This window comes from Diadema antillarum, unplaced genomic scaffold (genome assembly GCF_040938485.1).
Source record: "Diadema antillarum isolate AM-2024a unplaced genomic scaffold, OU_Dant_1.0 scf00000140, whole genome shotgun sequence".
Lineage (NCBI taxonomy): Eukaryota > Metazoa > Echinodermata > Echinoidea > Diadematoida > Diadematidae > Diadema > Diadema antillarum.
Window position 1 is genome coordinate 784,402 of NW_027271029.1, and position 18,213 is coordinate 802,614.

General features: G+C 38.1%; 1 protein-coding gene across 1 annotated transcript in view; it reads right to left on the reverse strand.

Moving 5' to 3' along the window:
- The window catches only part of LOC139721220 (unconventional myosin-If-like), a 113,784-nt gene that overhangs the window by 71,984 nt on the left and 23,587 nt on the right, over positions 1-18,213 (reverse strand). Inside the window, exons 6-7 of the mRNA XM_071632543.1 lie at positions 13,740-13,917; positions 12,098-12,260 (exon numbers count right to left, since the gene is read on the reverse strand). Of these exons, the coding sequence (XP_071488644.1) occupies positions 12,098-12,260; positions 13,740-13,917 (341 nt within the window). The remainder of the gene's footprint in view (positions 1-12,097; positions 12,261-13,739; positions 13,918-18,213) is intronic.

An 18,213-nucleotide genomic window follows, 5' to 3' on the forward strand; every position in this document is an offset into this window, starting at 1 on the left:
TTAAGTTGTGAGACACTTACGCAGAAAGAACAATCATGTGGAAGTGTTGCTCTTTTTCACCTCTCTGTCCTTTTGATGTTTAGAATACAATCCTGAGGTCCAACAAAACGAAGCATGTAATGTGTAGGGATGAATTTTGACCAGATTTGATCCCCAGAAAGCACAAGACCAATGAGCAAAATTCGGTCACGTATCTGGGGTAACGTATCTGTGGTAACGTATATGGTCGATCATATAATTGTGAGAGCGATATCTACCAAATATTTCTCACTTGTACTAAACTTTAATGTTGAATCGATGCGTCATTCCGAGGAGTAATGTATAATATACAATTTGTCTGACATTGCAATATCTGTCGCAGTGGGTGGCGTGAAAAGTATGTAACGTATCTGTCCAAATAAAAGTGTAGAAAACCGATATTTCAAACATTGTACCGTATTCTTAATAAGGAGCTGTTGCACAAAAAATCTAAGTACTTGCAATGTATGAAGTATATCCTCAGGGTTTCATATACACAGGGTCATTGCATAGTCTTGTTATTTTCGCAATGCTGTAACACTAAAGAAACTGGTAACGTATCTGGCGGTGAACTTGGCGACAGGTTTCAAAAGGCTATAAAGAAGGAGTCAATAAAAATTTTTGAACTTTGTGAGTATTGTGATTAGCACATATGATATGCTCATCGTCCATGAAAAGTATATTTGGAAAGTGTGTTTGTGGACGGAGTGGAGCAATAAAACATAATTCTAAAATAGCCGGCGACACTGCGTTTTGGGGGTCTTAACGAAGTTTAACAGCAAAATTTTATACAAAAAGGCAGACAACCGCATTTGATTGTGTTTATTTTTAACAAATAAAGTCCTCGTGATATATTATAAACATTTAAATAGTATCTAATAGGTTTCAGGGAACCGCAAACTGTCATGGAATGTCGGCGACACCAAAATTCCGTATTTGAACGCTTTTACTGAGAATGGGCCATCTACATACAAACTAAACATCCCCCACCCCCCACCCCCCACCCCCACCGAGCCATTCAGCAGCTGAAAAATATAAAATTTTGGCCCCATCCCAAGGGCAACCCCTGGAGCACCAGCATCATCTACATACAAACTAAACATCCCCCACCCCCCACCCCCCACCCCCACCGAGCCATTCAGCAGCTGAAAAATTTCCCTGTGACTTTCATGTGATACTGCAGTTACTCAAGTGGAGCACAAGACATCTGAATTAGATGCAGATGCAGGTTGGAACACTTAGATTTCATCTTTTATTGTTATCCAAAAATTATTCCTGTCCTAGTATAAGTGTAGGATTTTTACAATTCTGTTCTTAACATCATTTCACAAATTGCACAATGTTCAAAGTATGTTATTTGACAACATGTCCATTGTGTGATCATGAAATGTATATTTTTCTCTCTTCTTGAAGGATTTTACCGTAACTTCTTTAGAGGTAAGACTGTCGAATAGGAACGGTTGGATTTTTTTTTCTTTTGAGATTCATTCCTTTCCTCCAATATTTGATGTGAGCCTTTGCAAAATGTTGGTAGTTTTTAATTTTCGTTTTCATGTTGTTGTTGATGTAAGTTATCAATAACATTTCTTGTGGTTATCAGAAATGTTAAGATGGACCACATCGGACAGTTTCATGGCATTTCAAAGCCAATTGTGGAAGAAAGTAGATCATTGCATCTCAAAAATATGCCAATTGTGAGTTTATTTTCACTCCAGCCAATGCTAAATACCCTCACGTCTGACCATGAGAATAACATCACCACCAACAACAAGTACATTGCTATGATGAAAATGAAAGAAGGAAATTGCATGTGTGCCTTTCCTGTACTGGAATATGAAAGTTATGATTCTAGGAGCAACCTCTCTTCCTCAAATCTAACCTTCAATTAGAAAATTCCCTTTTTGAACATCTTCCTGAAGAAAGAGTCTTCATAATGTGCAAACTTAAGTTAAGAGGATTGCCCGACATTCTACACAGGCCTTGTAAAGTCGAGTTTGGTCTCCCTTCAACTGAAAGTAAAAGTAACTTGTGAGAACTACTCTGTGTTATACATGGCCTTCGGTTAACAGTGCAATCACAGACATTCATATTGTACTTACAAAATATTTCAAAAGCGAGGAATGCTGGATGCTTCTTTTGTTGAATGATATCACTCACAAGCACACAATTATTTCTCTATAGATGCTTTAACAATATTCTACTCAAAGTGATGACAAGGTACAATTATTCTTCTCACAATCTATTAAAGTATTGTTACGGGTGTTTTGTTTTTTTCTGTGGCACTGCTTTTATTCATGAAACAGGTTTCAAAATTACACTGAAAAGGATTCCAGTCGTAGGAACTATGAATGGTTTCTTAATACAAATCACAACTACCATTCCTGGAGAACAGAGATGCATGGTACAACCAGGAAGTGAAAAACTGAAAAACATTTTGGTGAAGTACGGTACAGCTCAAACTTTCTTGCAACAACGGACGGATTCAAGTAAATGTGTAATAGATGTACATGTATGATGGCTTTCATGAAAAGTATTTGCAAACATGAGCAGGGAACAATTCAGACATCCTTGGAAACTACAAAAGGAAAGCCCTATATGACATGGTCAAGATATTTTATTCAGTGCAAAGAGGAACATGAACTATGCACAATAGTACAGTTTCATTGATACTGGCATGCCAGAAAAGAAAAAGTTACTTTGATACTTGTGAAGTTATCATGTTTAGCAATACAATGCTATCAGCAATATTCACAAGAGCAAATTGGTCAAGAAAACCTCAAAGACATCTTTGCCTCATATTCTTTCATTTGTTTGTGCATAAAAATCTAATAAAATCACACTCATGCTTAAGCAACTAATATCCTCCCCTTTAACATTACTCAGTCACCATTGTTACATCAGTAAAATCATAGACCCAATATATAAATATTTTTTTTCTTTTTTTCTTTTGGATGATTGTCAGGGAAGGAAATTCAGTGAAGACTTAGTAAAGATAATCTATGATGCTGCACATGAGAAATAATAATCGTTTATAGAAGCTTACATCCTGCAACATGGAATTACAGGGAAGAACCCCGGAGCACAAGGAAGCTTGTAGGTAAGAAATTAATGAATGCAGCTTTCAGAATGAGGAAAGATACAGGAAGGATGGGAAGCCCTTCCCATGCAGAAAGACACAAGGACATGGGCAGTAATCACTCTGAATGTCTATCAAAGAAAACTGAAACAGAAGTGGCGATATAATGTGAATGATTCTTTTTAGGTGATACGCTATCAGCGTATCACCTATTGTGATTGTCAAAATTTCTCTTTTTAGGTGATACGCTATCAGCGTATCACCTATTGTGATTGTCAAAATTTCTCTTTTTTTTTATTCTTCTTTCTTTCTGCCACATTTTGTGTCGTCAATATCTCAACAATGACATTACGGAATAACATGACATTTTCAGTCAACATGTCTCATAACAATATCTAGCTACAATAAGGTTTTCATGACAGTAACATATCTATGACGTCATCTAGGCGCCATTTTGTGATTTTCGGACCTTGTCACATGATCGATCATAACTTCATAACTAGATATCATTTCTGTATCATTTTCGGTGGACATAAAGTTCAGGTCACGCTCTATCTTACATTTTAACGCTAGTTACCCAGGTCATCATTACGCGCGCGTTTGCGCGCGTCAAAATTTTAAAAGGCTCAAAACGACTTCCCAATGGGAAATCTCGAAGTTTCAGACAATTTTAAGCGTTTCAAACATTTTCTCGCGTGCGCGTCCGTCCGCGCAATTTCGCGCGCAGAGGGCGTAACTAATATGAAAATGCAATTTTTTTGACCGATTTGGATTTCTGATACTTTGAGTAACAATATTCATTGATTTCCGATCGATTTTGACCTATAACAAAGGAATGCACTGGCGTCAAAGTTGAAATTCCGCGCGCGCGTCTTTCTGCAAATATAGTGAAAAAACATGTCTTTGTTTATTTCGCCCTAGCTCTTTAAATCGTCCATTGACCCTATATTTCTCTTGCATATTACAAAAGCATATGAATTGGAAATAACGTTTCAAGTACCGATATTGCCAGGAAAACTCATGACGTCATCATATCATCATCTGAAATCAAAAAAGTGGAATTAATTTTTTTGAGGTACTGTTTCTGACATTCATTTGCTCGTATCTCTATTGTTTAAGCTTAATATTACCCCAAATTCAGATATGTTTTGCTTTGAACATTTGCCTTTCAAGTCCATGTCATGGTTTTAAAATTTGATGACGTCATCATACTTTAAATTGTGATTAAAAGTAAAGACACAAAATCGGACAAGTTTACGTGTTATGTCTATGGGAGGTGATTTTTTTAAAAACCATGCATTGACTTGACAACGTTTAAGCACCTTTATCTCAGCTGATTTTGCTCCATTTCCTCTGAAACTTTAGTATGTTGTAGCTGAGACAATAAGCTGCAGTAATCATGCATTTTATTCTTTGAAATCTTCTCATCAGATTGACAATTTTGCAGTTTAAAACTGAAAAGGAAAATGGAATGTGGACAAAACGATTCCTCATGTATCTTTCACATACATAAGTTTACGTTCCCCATATTTTCTCGTTGAGACGTATGGCCGAGTGGCTAAAGGCGACGTCTCAGAGACGTAAGGTTGCGGGTTGGAACCCAACAAGATCACGAAACAAAATACTTAGCTATTTTACTTTTTTTTCTTCAATTTTGTATTACATATTCGTCCATGTAGAAATCACGTACGTATATAAACGCACCTATACACACACACAGACACACACACACACGCAATATCCCTCTTTTTTGTGTGTTGGAGACCACATTGCTTCGACTGCAGCACAATTTTGCAGGTTGACTTTGTCAAACCGATCATAGTATGTAATGACGACGACTGAGGTGTTGTACTTTGAACAATTGTCTTTCAAGACGATGTCATTGTTTTGTAATTTGATGACGTCATTACACTGAAAATTGTGATTAAAGGCAAGGTATCAAAACCAGCCGATTATAGGTTTTATGTCTGCGGGACATATTTTTCCCAAGTTGCCAGAAATGGCATAGCGACCTCAGTCGTTACAAGGCCGCTTTTCCGTCTAGCAATGCAATAGATGTTTACACGGCCACGTTGGTTGAGTGGGCATTGACTTTCCCCCTGTTATATCTATACATTGTTTTTTTTTTTTGTCTTACCATTTCCGTGGATGACCCGTGGCCGAGTGGTTACAGAAACGGTTTCGCATGTATGCTCAATATAACTTCAAGGTACCTATATCACATTCTTTTCTTTGTCGATCACAGATGACCGTCATCTGATGACCACAAGCGTATCACCTAACTCGTCCTCAATGTGACGAGTTTTCATGTCTCGTTAGGTGATACGCTTTTAGCGTATCACCTATTGTGTTTGTCAAAATCTTCCTTTCTTTCTTTTTATTCTTCTTTCTTTCTGGCACATTTTGTGTCGTGAATATCTCAACATTGACATGACTGCATAACATGACATTTTCAGTCAACATGTCTCATGACAATATCTAGCCACAATAAGGTTTTCATGACAGTAACATATCTATGACGTCATCTAGGCGCCATTTTGTGATTTTTGGACCATGTTACATGATCGATCATAACTTCATAACTGAAGGTCGTTTCTGTATCATTTTCGTTGGACATAAAGTTCAGGTCACGCTCTATCTTACTTTTTAATGCTAATTACTTAGGACTTCATTACGCGCGCATTAGCGCGCGTCAAAGTTTTTAAATGCTTAAAACGACTTCCCAATGGGAAATCTCGAAGTTTCAGACAATTTTAAGCGTTCCGCGCGTTCGCGTCCGTCCGCGCATTTCCGCGCGCAGTGCGCGTAAGCAACATGAAAATGCACATTCTTTGACAGATTTGGATTCCTGATACATTAAGTAACAATATCCATTGATTTCCGATCAATTTCGACCTATAACAAAGGAATGCGCTGGCGTCAAAGTTGAAATTTCGTGTGCGCGTCTATGTGGAAATATAGCGAAAAACATGTCTTTGTTTATTTCGCCATAGCTCTTTAAAACGTCAGGTGACCCTATGTTTTTATTGCATATTACACAAGCATATGAATTGAAAATAACGTTTCAAGTATCAATATTTCGCTAATTACATTATGACGTCATCATATCATCATCTGAAATCAAAAAAGTGGAATTAATTTTTTTGAGGTACTGTTTCTGACATTCATTTGCTCGTATCTCTGTTGTTTAAGCTCAATATTATCCCAAATTCAGATATGTTGTACTTTGAACATTTGCCTTTCAAGTCCAAGTCATGGTTTTGAAATTTGATGACGTCATCATACCTTAAATTGTGATTAAAGGTAGAGATGCAAAATCGGACAAGTTTACGTGTTATGTCTATGGGAGGTGATTTTTTTTAAAACCATGCATTGACTTGACAACGTTTAAGCACCTTTATCTCAGCTGATTTTGCTTCATTTCCTCTGAAACTTAAGTATGTTGTAGCTGAGACAATAAGCTTCAGTAATCATGCATTTTATTTTTTGAAATCTCATCATCAGGTTGACAATTTTGCAGTTTAAAACTGAAAATGAAAATGGAATGTGGACAAAACGATTCCCGATTCAGCTTTCACATACATAAGTTTACGTTCCTCATATTTTCTCGCCGAGACGTATGGCCGAGTGGTTAAAGGCGACGTCTCAGAGACGTGAGGTTGCGGGTTCGAACCCCACAAGATCACGAAACAAAATACTTAGCTATTTTACTTTTTTTCTTCAATTTTGTATTACATATTCGTCCATGTAGAAATCACGTTCGTATATAAACGCACCTATACACACACACAGACACACAGACACACACCATATCCCTCTTTTTTGTGTTGGAGACCACATTGCTTCGACTGCTGCAAAATTTTGGAGGCTGACTTTGTCAAACCGATCATAGTATGTAATGACGATGACGGAGGTGTTGTACTTTGAACAATTGTCTTTCAAGACCATGTCATTGTTTTGTACTTTGATGACGTCATCACACTGAAAATTGTGATTAAAGGCAAGGTATCAAAACCAGTCGATTGTAGGCTTTATGTCTACGGCGCGTATTTTTCCCAAGTTGCCAGAAATGGCATAGCGACATCAGTCGTTACAAGGCCGCATTTCCGTCTAGCAATGCAATACATGTTCACGCGGCCACGATTGTTGAGTGGGCATTGACTTTTCCCCCCTGTAATATCTATACATTTCTTTTTTGCCTTACCATTTCCGGGGATGTCCCGTGGCCGAGTGGTTAGAGAAACGGTTTTGCATGCAAGCTCAATATAACTTCAAGGTGCCTATGTCACATTCTTTTCTTTGTCGATCACAGATGACCGACACCTGATGACCCCAAGCGTATCACCTAACTCGTCAGCGTGACGAGTTTCATATCTCGTTCTTCTTTCTTTCTGGCACATTTTGTGTCGTGAATATCTCAACATTGACAAGACGGAATAACATGACATTTTCAGTCAACATGTCTCATGACAATATCTAGCCACAATAAGGTTTTCATGACAGTAACATATCTATGACGTCATCTAGGCGCCATTTTGTGATTTTCGGACCATGTTACATGATCGATCATAACTTCATAACTAAAGGTCGTTTCTGTATCATTTTCGTTGGACATAAAGTTCAGGTCACGCTCTATCTTACTTTTTAATGCTAATTACCTAGGACATCATTACGTGCGCATCAGCGCGCGTCAAAGTTTTTAAATGCTTAAAACGACTTCCCAATGGGAAATCTCGAAGTTTCAGACAATTTTAAGCGTTCCGCGCGTTCGCGTCCGTCCGCGCATTTCCGCGCGCAGTGCGCGTCAGCAATATGAAAATGCACATTTTTTGACAGATTTGGATTCCTGATACATTAAGTAACAATATCCATTGATTTCTGATCAATTTCGACCTATAACAAAGGAATGCGCTGGCGTCAAAGTTGAAATTTCGTGTGCGCGTCTATGTGGAAATATAGCGAAAAACATGTCTTTGTTTATTTCGCCATAGCTCTTTAAAACGTCAGGTGACCCTAAGTTTTTATTGCATATTACAAAAGCATATGAATTGGAAATAACGTTTCAAGTATCAATATTTCCCTAAATACATTATGACGTCATCATATCATCATCTGAAATCAAAAAAGTGGAATTAGTTTTTTGAGGTACTGTTTCTGACATTCATTTGCTCGTATCTCTGTTGTTTAAGCTCAATATTATCCCAAATTCAGATATGTTGTACTTTGAACATTTGCCTTTCAAGTCCAAGTCATGGTTTTGAAATTTGATGACGTCATCATACCTTAAATTGTGATTAAAGGTAAAGATGCAAAATCGGACAAGTTTACGTGTTATGTCTATGGGAGGTGATTTTTTTTAAAACCATGCATTGACTTGACAACGTTTAAGCACCTTTATCTCAGCTGATCTTGCTTCATTTGCTCTGAAACTTAAGTATGTTGTAGCTGAGACAATAAGCTTCAGTAATCATGCATTTTATTTATTGAAATCTCATCATCAGGTTGACAATTTTGCAGTTTAAAACTGAAAATGAGAATGGAATGTGGACAAAACGATTCCCGATTCAGCTTTCACATACATAAGTTTACGTTCCTCATATTTTCTCGCCGAGACGTATGGCCGAGTGGTTAAAGGCGACGTCTCAGAGACGTGAGGTTGCGGGTTCGAACCCCACAAGATCACGAAACAAAATACTTAGCTATTTTACTTTTTTTCTTCAATTTTGTATTACATATTCGTCCATGTAGAAATCACGTTCGTATATAAACGCACCTATACACACACAGACACACACCATATCCCTCTTTTTTGTGTTGGAGACCACATTGCTTCGACTGCTGCAAAATTTTGGAGGCTGACTTTGTCAAACCGATCATAGTATGTAATGACGACGACGGAGGTGTTGTACTTTGAAGAATTGTCTTTCAAGACCATGTCATTGTTTTGTACTTTGATGACGTCATCACACTGAAAATTGTGATTAAAGGCAAGGTATCAAAACCAGCCGATTATAGGCTTAATGTCTACGGCGCGTATTTTTCCCAAGTTGCCAGAAATGGCATAGCGACATCAGTCGTTACAAGGCCGCGATTGTTGAGTGGGCATTGACTTTTTCCCCCTGTAATATCTATACATTTCTTTTTTGCCTTACCATTTCCGGGGATGTCCCGTGGCCGAGTGGTTAGAGAAACGGTTTTGCATGCACGCTCAATATAACTTCAAGGTGCCTATATCACATTCTTTTCTTTGTCGATCACAGATGACCGACACCTGATGACCCCAAGCGTATCACCTAACTCGTCAGCGTGACGAGTTTCATATCTCGTTTTTTATTCTTCTTTCTTTCTGCCACATTTTGTGTCGTCAATATCTCAACAATGACATTACGGAATAACATGACATTTTCAGTCAACATGTCTCATAACAATATCTAGCTACAATAAGGTTTTCATGACAGTAACATATCTATGACGTCATCTAGGCGCCATTTTGTGATTTTCGGACCTTGTCACATGATCGATCATAACTTCATAACTAGATATCATTTCTGTATCATTTTCGGTGGACATAAAGTTCAGGTCACGCTCTATCTTACATTTTAACGCTAGTTACCCAGGTCATCATTACGCGCGCGCGTCAAAATTTTAAAAGGCTCAAAACGACTTCCCAATGGGAAATCTCGAAGTTTCAGACAATTTTAAGCGTTTCAAACATTTTCTCGCGTGCGCGTCCGTCCGCGCAATTTCACGCGCAGAGGGCGTAACTAACATGAAAATGCAATTTTTTTGACCGATTTGGATTTCTGATACTTTGAGTAACAATATTCATTGATGTCCGATCGATTTTGACCTATAACAAAGGAATGCACTGGCGTCAAAGTTGAAATTCCGCGCGCGCGTCTTTCTGCAAATATAGTGAAAAAACATGTCTTTGTTTATTTCGCCATAGCTCTTTAAATCGTCCATTGACCCTATATTTCTCTTGCATATTACAAAAGCATATGAATTGGAAATAACGTTTCAAGTACCGATATTGCCAGGAAAACTCATGACGTCATCATATCATCATCTGAAATCAAAAAAGTGGAATTAATTTTTTTGAGGTACTGTTTCTGACATTCATTTGCTCGTATCTCTATTGTTTAAGCTTAATATTACCCCAAATTCAGATATGTTTTGCTTTGAACATTTGCCTTTCAAGTCCATGTCATGGTTTTAAAATTTGATGACGTCATCATACTTTAAATTGTGATTAAAAGTAAAGACACAAAATCGGACAAGTTTACGTGTTATGTCTATGGGAGGTGATTTTTTTAAAAACCATGCATTGACTTGACAACGTTTAAGCACCTTTATCTCAGCTGATTTTGCTCCATTTCCTCTGAAACTTTAGTATGTTGTAGCTGAGACAATAAGCTGCAGTAATCATGCATTTTATTCTTTGAAATCTTCTCATCAGATTGACAATTTTGCAGTTTAAAACTGAAAATGAAAATGGAATGTGGACAAAACGATTCCTCATGTATCTTTCACATACATAAGTTTACTTTCCCCATATTTTCTCGTCGAGACGTATGGCCGAGTGGATAAAGGCGACGTCTCAGAGACTTGAGGTTGCGGGTTCGAACCCCACAAGATCACGAAACAAAATACTTAGCTATTTTACTTTTTTTTCTTCAATTTTGTATTACATATTCGTCCATGTAGAAATCATGTTCGTATATAAACGCACCTATACACACACACAGACACACACACACACGCAATATCCCTCTTTTTTGTGTGTTGGAGACCACATTGCTTCGACTGCAGCAAAATTTTCCAGGTTGACTTTGTCAAACCGATCATAGTATGTAATGACGACGACTGAGGTGTTGTACTTTGAACAATTGTCTTTCAAGACGATGTCATTGTTTTGTAATTTGATGACGTCATTACACTGAAAATTGTGATTAAAGGCAAGGTATCAAAACCAGCCGATTATAGGTTTGATGTCTGCGGGACGTATTTTTCCCAAGTTGCCAGAAATGGCATAGCGACCTCAGTCGTTATAAGGCCGCTTTTCCGTCTAGCAATGCAATAGATGTTCACACGGCCACGTTAGTTGAGTGGGCATTGACTTTCCCCCTGTTACATCTATACATTGTTGTTGTTTTTTTTTTTGTCTTACCATTTCCGTGGATGACCCGTGGCCGAGTGGTTACAGAAACGGTTTCGCATGCACGCTCAATATAACTTCAAGGTGCCTATATCACATTCTTTTCTTGTCCATCACAGATGACCGTCATCTGATGACCACAAGCGTATCACCTAACTCGTCCTCAATGTGACGAGTTTTCATGTCTCGTTATTTGTTGTATTTTGCCTTGCATCATCATAAGAAAAACAAATATGAAGAAATAGGCTGACTCATTTACATTACATAATTTTGTATAGTCCCGTGCATGATGTACAGCATCTCAGGCTCTAAGAGCACCAAGATGAGATGCCTGGGTGTGGAAGAAAGCTAACTGAATTTCTCTGGCCCAGGTGCCTCCCTCCCCCTCCCCCCCCCCCCCCCCTCCCCCATCTGACTCCCATCTCAATGTATCAAGGCCTGATGTCACTGAGCTACAATGACATTTAACATCTTCCAAAATAGGAACAGCAAGCAAAAAATGAATGACACACTGTTTAAGCTGTTATCTTCATGACAGTTTAAGTTTCAAGAATTTTGCGAATCAGAGGTGGAGCGCACTGATTTAACAACACATGAAAATATCACCATGCGCCGGGGTAATAACCCATAATAGCCTCCGTGTCAATTCGTGACAAGAACATCTCGCGAAAATGTCTGTAACCTCCCCAAATATGCGATAATATCTGTAAGCGAAAATAACAGCTTATACAGTGAATCCAGGGACACTGTGTGCATATTGAACAAAAAGCAGCATTGGTCTGGGTGGGTTTTCCCGTTTGATTTGTTTGTTTGTTTCTGTGGTTAAATGGAGGTTTTTCTTTCACCTTTCTGTTCCTGATTGGCACCAGTCAGCAGCTGGTAGAAGATGTGGAAATTTCTCTCATCCTGGTTCTGGCTCACAACCCGAGACTTCTCCAGCAAGAAGTTGGATATCTTGCCACCGTCCGGGGCTCCTGCTCTCGTGAACTGGATCTCGACGTACTTGCCCTGCGACAGAAACATTTGCGCAAGTCATGAGGTTCAATCTCAAAGTTAAATGCTCATCTCATACACAAGCTGTGCCAATTTTATCATGACTACGAGATATCGTTGAAGGTTATAAATACCCCTTTTCAAACACTGCCTCTGGGCCCATAATGCATTATTGCTACCATGGCAATGCACTTTTTTTTTGCTCTTACAAATTTGTCCTGCACAAATTAGAATTATATGTAAGTTCAACAAGTGTACCAAAGTTGATTTGATTTGCTATAATAGATTGGAGAAGACATTATTCATCTGCAAGGCTTTTTCCTGATTTGGAGGCCATAATGTACTGTTACCATGGCAAAACACTTTCCAGTACTCGTGGGAAATGTGTCTTGCACGACTTCAAATAAAGTTTTTCATATGTGCCAGTTTTCTCCAGTGTTGCTGAAAAACTGAAGAAGTAGTTCAATCCGCAAGCCTTTTACCTCATTTTGGGGTCAAAATGTGCTGTTAGCACGGCAATACACTCTCTGCTACTGTTGAAATATGTGTCTTGCACAACTTTCCATTCAGCTCAACATGTGCGTCAAATTTCTTTTAAGTCTCCAGAAAACTGGAGAACTAGTTTGATCCATAACATTTGCAGTAGATCAACTGCCTGATTGACTAACCACAAGCTGATTCCTCTATACCCCCTTCAAACTTTGTATCGTTACTTTCACTGGGGTATTGTAAGATACTCACACATGCACTAACCACCAAAGGGGGAGTAGGTACCTGACTATATAAATCTCATAGAGGACCAATGTGTCAAGTTGTCAATAAGCCAACTCCATAAACCATATACCTATAAACACATTTCCTGCCATAGCATAGTATAAAACAATGGAGTGAAACTGATATTGAAAGAAATAAAAAGTAATATTTCTAAGCAAATATATGGTAATTACATATGTAGACATATAGCTGATATGTTGGGTAAGTGTTGTAGGATTCTCAACCAACCTTTGGGCATATAGCCAAAAACCTTACAGATAAATATATATGCACACAAGCTGAAGACATTGGAGAAGCTGCTGTACCGAGTGTCTTTCTCTTTTCTCTGGAGTTCCTGATGAGCACTTTCAACTCGTACATCTTACAACTCAGATTAGATCAGATGCTAGAACTCTCAAACACTTTCATACAAAAATATGTGATTACGAAGTGCCTTTATGAAGAGAGTTAACTGTGTTAGTGTTCTAATTTGTTCTAATCCCATAAAAGCTGAAATAACCAAATAAAAAATGATCAGCTTTAATCTGACACATCGCAGTTACTTGGTCAGGGGACTTGCTATTGTTATCTAACAACTACATACAACCATTATTCACAGCAGCAAGGGGCAGGGGGGGGGGGGGGACGTGGGAGTACAATTTCTCATTTGCATATATTCATGCTCATCAGTCTATCAAGCAAAAGAAAGTTAACGGGCAAAATAAGGAGTTCTCTACTCACGAATCGGCTGGAGTTGTTGTTGCGCACTGTCTTAGCATTGCCGAATGCCTCCAGTAGTGGATTTGATTGGATGATGATATCCTTGACGTGCTGTACGGTGGACCCGCCCCCGGATACCTTGGCGATGTAAGCCATGATGTATTTGGCTGCAACCGTCTTACCAGCCCCACTTTCACCACTGTACAGAGAAGGAAAAATTTTATTTAAAAAAATTATTTAAAAAATAAAGATTGGTCAATTCATGCCTCACTTGAAATTATCATGTTAATGATATGACATGAGATCCAATGTAGGCACACACACACACACACACACACACACACACACACACACACACACACACACATGCATACAGACACATACATACACTTCAAAAATGAACTTGAAATAACTTGAAAGCAAGAGATAATAAAGCAGAGAGGTGAAAGTTGAGGTGTGACTTTTCTTCACTTTTGTCTTACAAATTTCACTTCTAGAAGGAGACAAAATTGAAGAAAACTGACACCTTTAAATAACTGGTTTGTGTTTTCATGAAAACATTCTGATTATTATCGTAATAATTAACATTTTTATAAGCTCCCATTATGAGCTCGCTCGTGGAGACATTATATTAGCATAACAATGTATGACTTCTTTATAATCTATTATGGTCTGATTTCATGTCAGTATTGTCTGGGGAAAATTATTTTTTTAATTGGGTCCCTTTTTTAACACAACAATATCAACATTCTAATTGCACTGTGACAAAGTTATGTTCTTCACATAAAAATATGATAATTCTAAGCATGACTGGTAATGGAAGATAACTGAACTCTCGGATCGAAGATACCAAAAAAAAAAAGGAATAAGAAGAAACAAATGCCACAGTTGCTCCACTTTAACAGTCTATAATAAGGATTAACAGCTGGGTGAATGAATCAACAGAATTCTCTCCTCCCCTCACTTCATATAACACACTTCCACGCAAGGCTAACATCCCAATATATTGACTCATTAGATGTTTAATGGAGCACTGCATAATTGCCCAAGTCTCTCTAATTCTTGCTGAGAGATTCTATTATGCCCTTTGTCTGACAGATAAAATGTGCCCATCGCTCTTCTATTCATGTCAATATGAATGACAGCAAGAATGATTGTGAATAAAAACATACATTCTTCTATAATAATAATAATATATCAATTTATAAAGCACAAAACCTATAGACATGTATTCTTCTGCGCTGCAAAAGCTTCTGATGTGCTTGATAATAATGAACAGTTAAATGAAAAGATGTGTTTTGAGTCGTGATTCAAAGACTGCTACAGTTGGGGATTTCTGGACTTCCAATGGTAGATCATTCGAGAGTTTGGGAGCTGCACAGGCAAATGCTCTGTACTTGTAAGCATAGGGAAAAGATGTCAGCTAATCTTCTTCCCTCTGTCTTTATGTTGTCTTTTGATGCATTGTTGTTTAACACCAAATTTGCATTTGTTGCCATGGCTCACATAAAACATGATAGGTCTTTTAACATCAATTTCTCCTAATTTTATCCAGGCTGTTTTTCACACCGAATTCATATTCTTGCAGCAGCTGGCATCACACATGATACGGGTGTGTCAATGTACAAAGTACATTGTACAGGGCATAATGTGTGGCATCCTCTGGTGCACACTTCAGATCATTTCATAATTTTGTCATTGTTTGCACATATTCCTGATTAAAATCCAGGCTCATCATGAAGCATTTTAAAAAAGAGGAGGCACGCCTTCAGTGTGGGGTCATAATATGCAAATGCTGTGTGTCACTACAATATGAAAATTCCTAGAACTGCTCAATATTGGTCTTTCAATGCTTTTTACCACATACATCGCCTGCTCGATTATGAGGAATACTTCATGGTATATCTGCAAACCCTACACGACTAAATATCGCTTTATTTCTTCCTGATTAGTGGTTATTTTGAGCAAAAATGTAACTGATTACTAAAACAATTTGGAAGTGAGGGAATTGCCAAGGATGACACAAGATAAGACTAAAATATCAAAAATCAAGTAGAATCTTCTCACATCACCTGCCGGTTTTATTTGAAACTATGATTACATGCAGTCGTATACCCATGCCAAATTCTCCATGACGGCATCAAATTTTGTAGAGCAGTCACACGACTGCATGTACAAGTTAAGTCTTCAAGCTGGCCAATATTGCCTGAAGTAACCATAACAGGCAAACATATCAATGCCATGGGAAACAATAGTCATGGTTATTTTCACAACATGGATGCAACATCCTTTTGCTGTAAGTATGATGCAGCTTTCATGACATCAAATGTGAATGCAGCAACAGTGACAAATCTCACTCAGTGTACCAGCAGCAACATAATTTACGTTGGAGGAAAAGAAAAATAACGCGACTTGGACTGTGGGATGATCAAAACCAAAACAACATCAAAAGCTACTGTAAAACATGATATTTTAGCATCATGAAATTTTTGCGATTTGGAGCCGACAGCCTTTTTTGCGAGTTGGAGCCGATGTCCTTTTTCGCGGCATGAAATTTTCATGGAGTGCCTCTGGCACACAATGCATATAGTGTAGACAAGAGCCTTCGCGTGCTTTTTCATTTCGCGAATCTTGGCTCTCGCAACATTCTCGAAATTAAAATGCATGCGAACATTAGTTGTTTTACAGCATGCATGTTTGATTTTCAAGTGATGTGAACAAAAAATTTTGCATGAAATAGCACCGTTTACATCCGCACAACGTAGACTTCATGATGTACCCACCCCACTAATGCAGATATATCTAATCAGCATTCCTTCCCATGGTCATATCATGTAATGACTCTTACATGTACATGTGAATGTTAGCCAAAGGAATGATAGACACCCCCGCTGTTGTTGTTGTTGTTGTTGTTGTTGTTGTTGTTGTTGTTGTTGTTGTTGTTGTTGTGGGGGTTGTTTCCTTGTTTTTCTTGTTGTTGTTGCGGTTGTTGTTGTTGTTGTTTTTCTTATTGTTGTTGTTGTGGTGGTGGTGGTGATGGTGGTGGTTGTTGTGGTGGTGGTTGTTGTGGTGGTGGTTGTTGTGGTGGTGGTTGTTGTGGTGGTGGTTGTTGTGGTGGTTGTTGCTGTTGTGGTGGTGATGGTGGTGCAGGGGAAAGGGGGAAACCGGAACACATCATCCAGTTTGTTGCCTGCTGATCCACTATTTCTGTTCGTAGCCCTCTCCGTCCACTTTTTTAGCATCCATTTTACAGTGTCACCTTTTGACAGGGACTAAGCAATAACATACTTTCCTACAACAACAACATCCCCCCCCAAAAAAAAAAAAATAATAATAATAAAATTAAAAATGGCCTAATGAAAGGCAACTGGATATTCTCTATTATGAGAAATTGAATTTTTGCATTTACAATATATTTACAATATATACCTGTAACAAAAACTGTAAGAATGTTTTGCAGAACACATGGCTATAAAAACATTTCATAGGTGCAAGAACATCTATGGTAACAGCCTAACAATGTCTGATGACATTTTAAGTATGGCTTACTGTTGTCAGATATCTTCTAGAGCTCTGTGTGTGCAACACTATCACATCATTTAAACAAATTACTTCCTTAAATTTTATTTTATACAGTAATAAACCTGACTATCAGTTTTGCTCTTGTGAAATGATCAACTGAGTCACTTCTAAATTGAATCACTTTTACTCTACACCAAGTACACATCAGGGCTTTAACTTTTTATGTGCCACGTTATTCTGAGACAAAAAGGTAGTCATGCTTTGAGAAAGAATTATGTTTTTCCAATATGCATTACTTCTACAAATTTCTGTTAAGCTGGACATAATAGTGAGCAAAGTTAGAGAGGAATGCCAAACTCCATATATAATGTATAACAATTTTATTTTCAATTTTTCTTTTGAATTACCAGTTGTTACACTACTGTAAAGGCATGACTTTTGCACATAAAATAGTGACAGAAACTTAGAATGTATACGCAAATCTAGTTTGGAACACCGCTTGATAGTCAATCACCACATAGAATGCAAGCCGTATGTGAGAGGAACAAAAGCGCAAGAAACGCTTTGATTGTACCGCAGGATTAGCGATTTATCGATCGGTTTTGGCTGCTTTATTTGTTGAGCAGAATATGCGAAGTTGGCACGCCGTCGACTAAGCCGGACGTGCGAACGTGGCACATAAAGAGTTAAAAGAAAAAGAAAACAGTTATCTGGGAAACTTGGTAGAGTGGGCTACAGAGGTTCTACTCGCAAGAACAATTCAGCCACAAACAAAGCAATAACAGCAGTACTGTCTGCGCTGCAAACACAGAGACTCCAACTCTCCCGTTTTCGACGGGAGATCTCCCGCCGAAAACCCATTTTTGCAAAATCTTCCGTTCTCCCGTTTGAGATTTAATTTCTCCCGCCCTGGCTCTTTATCTCCCGTTGGAAAGGATTTCTTGCATATTTCTATCGTATGTTGAAAAAATAA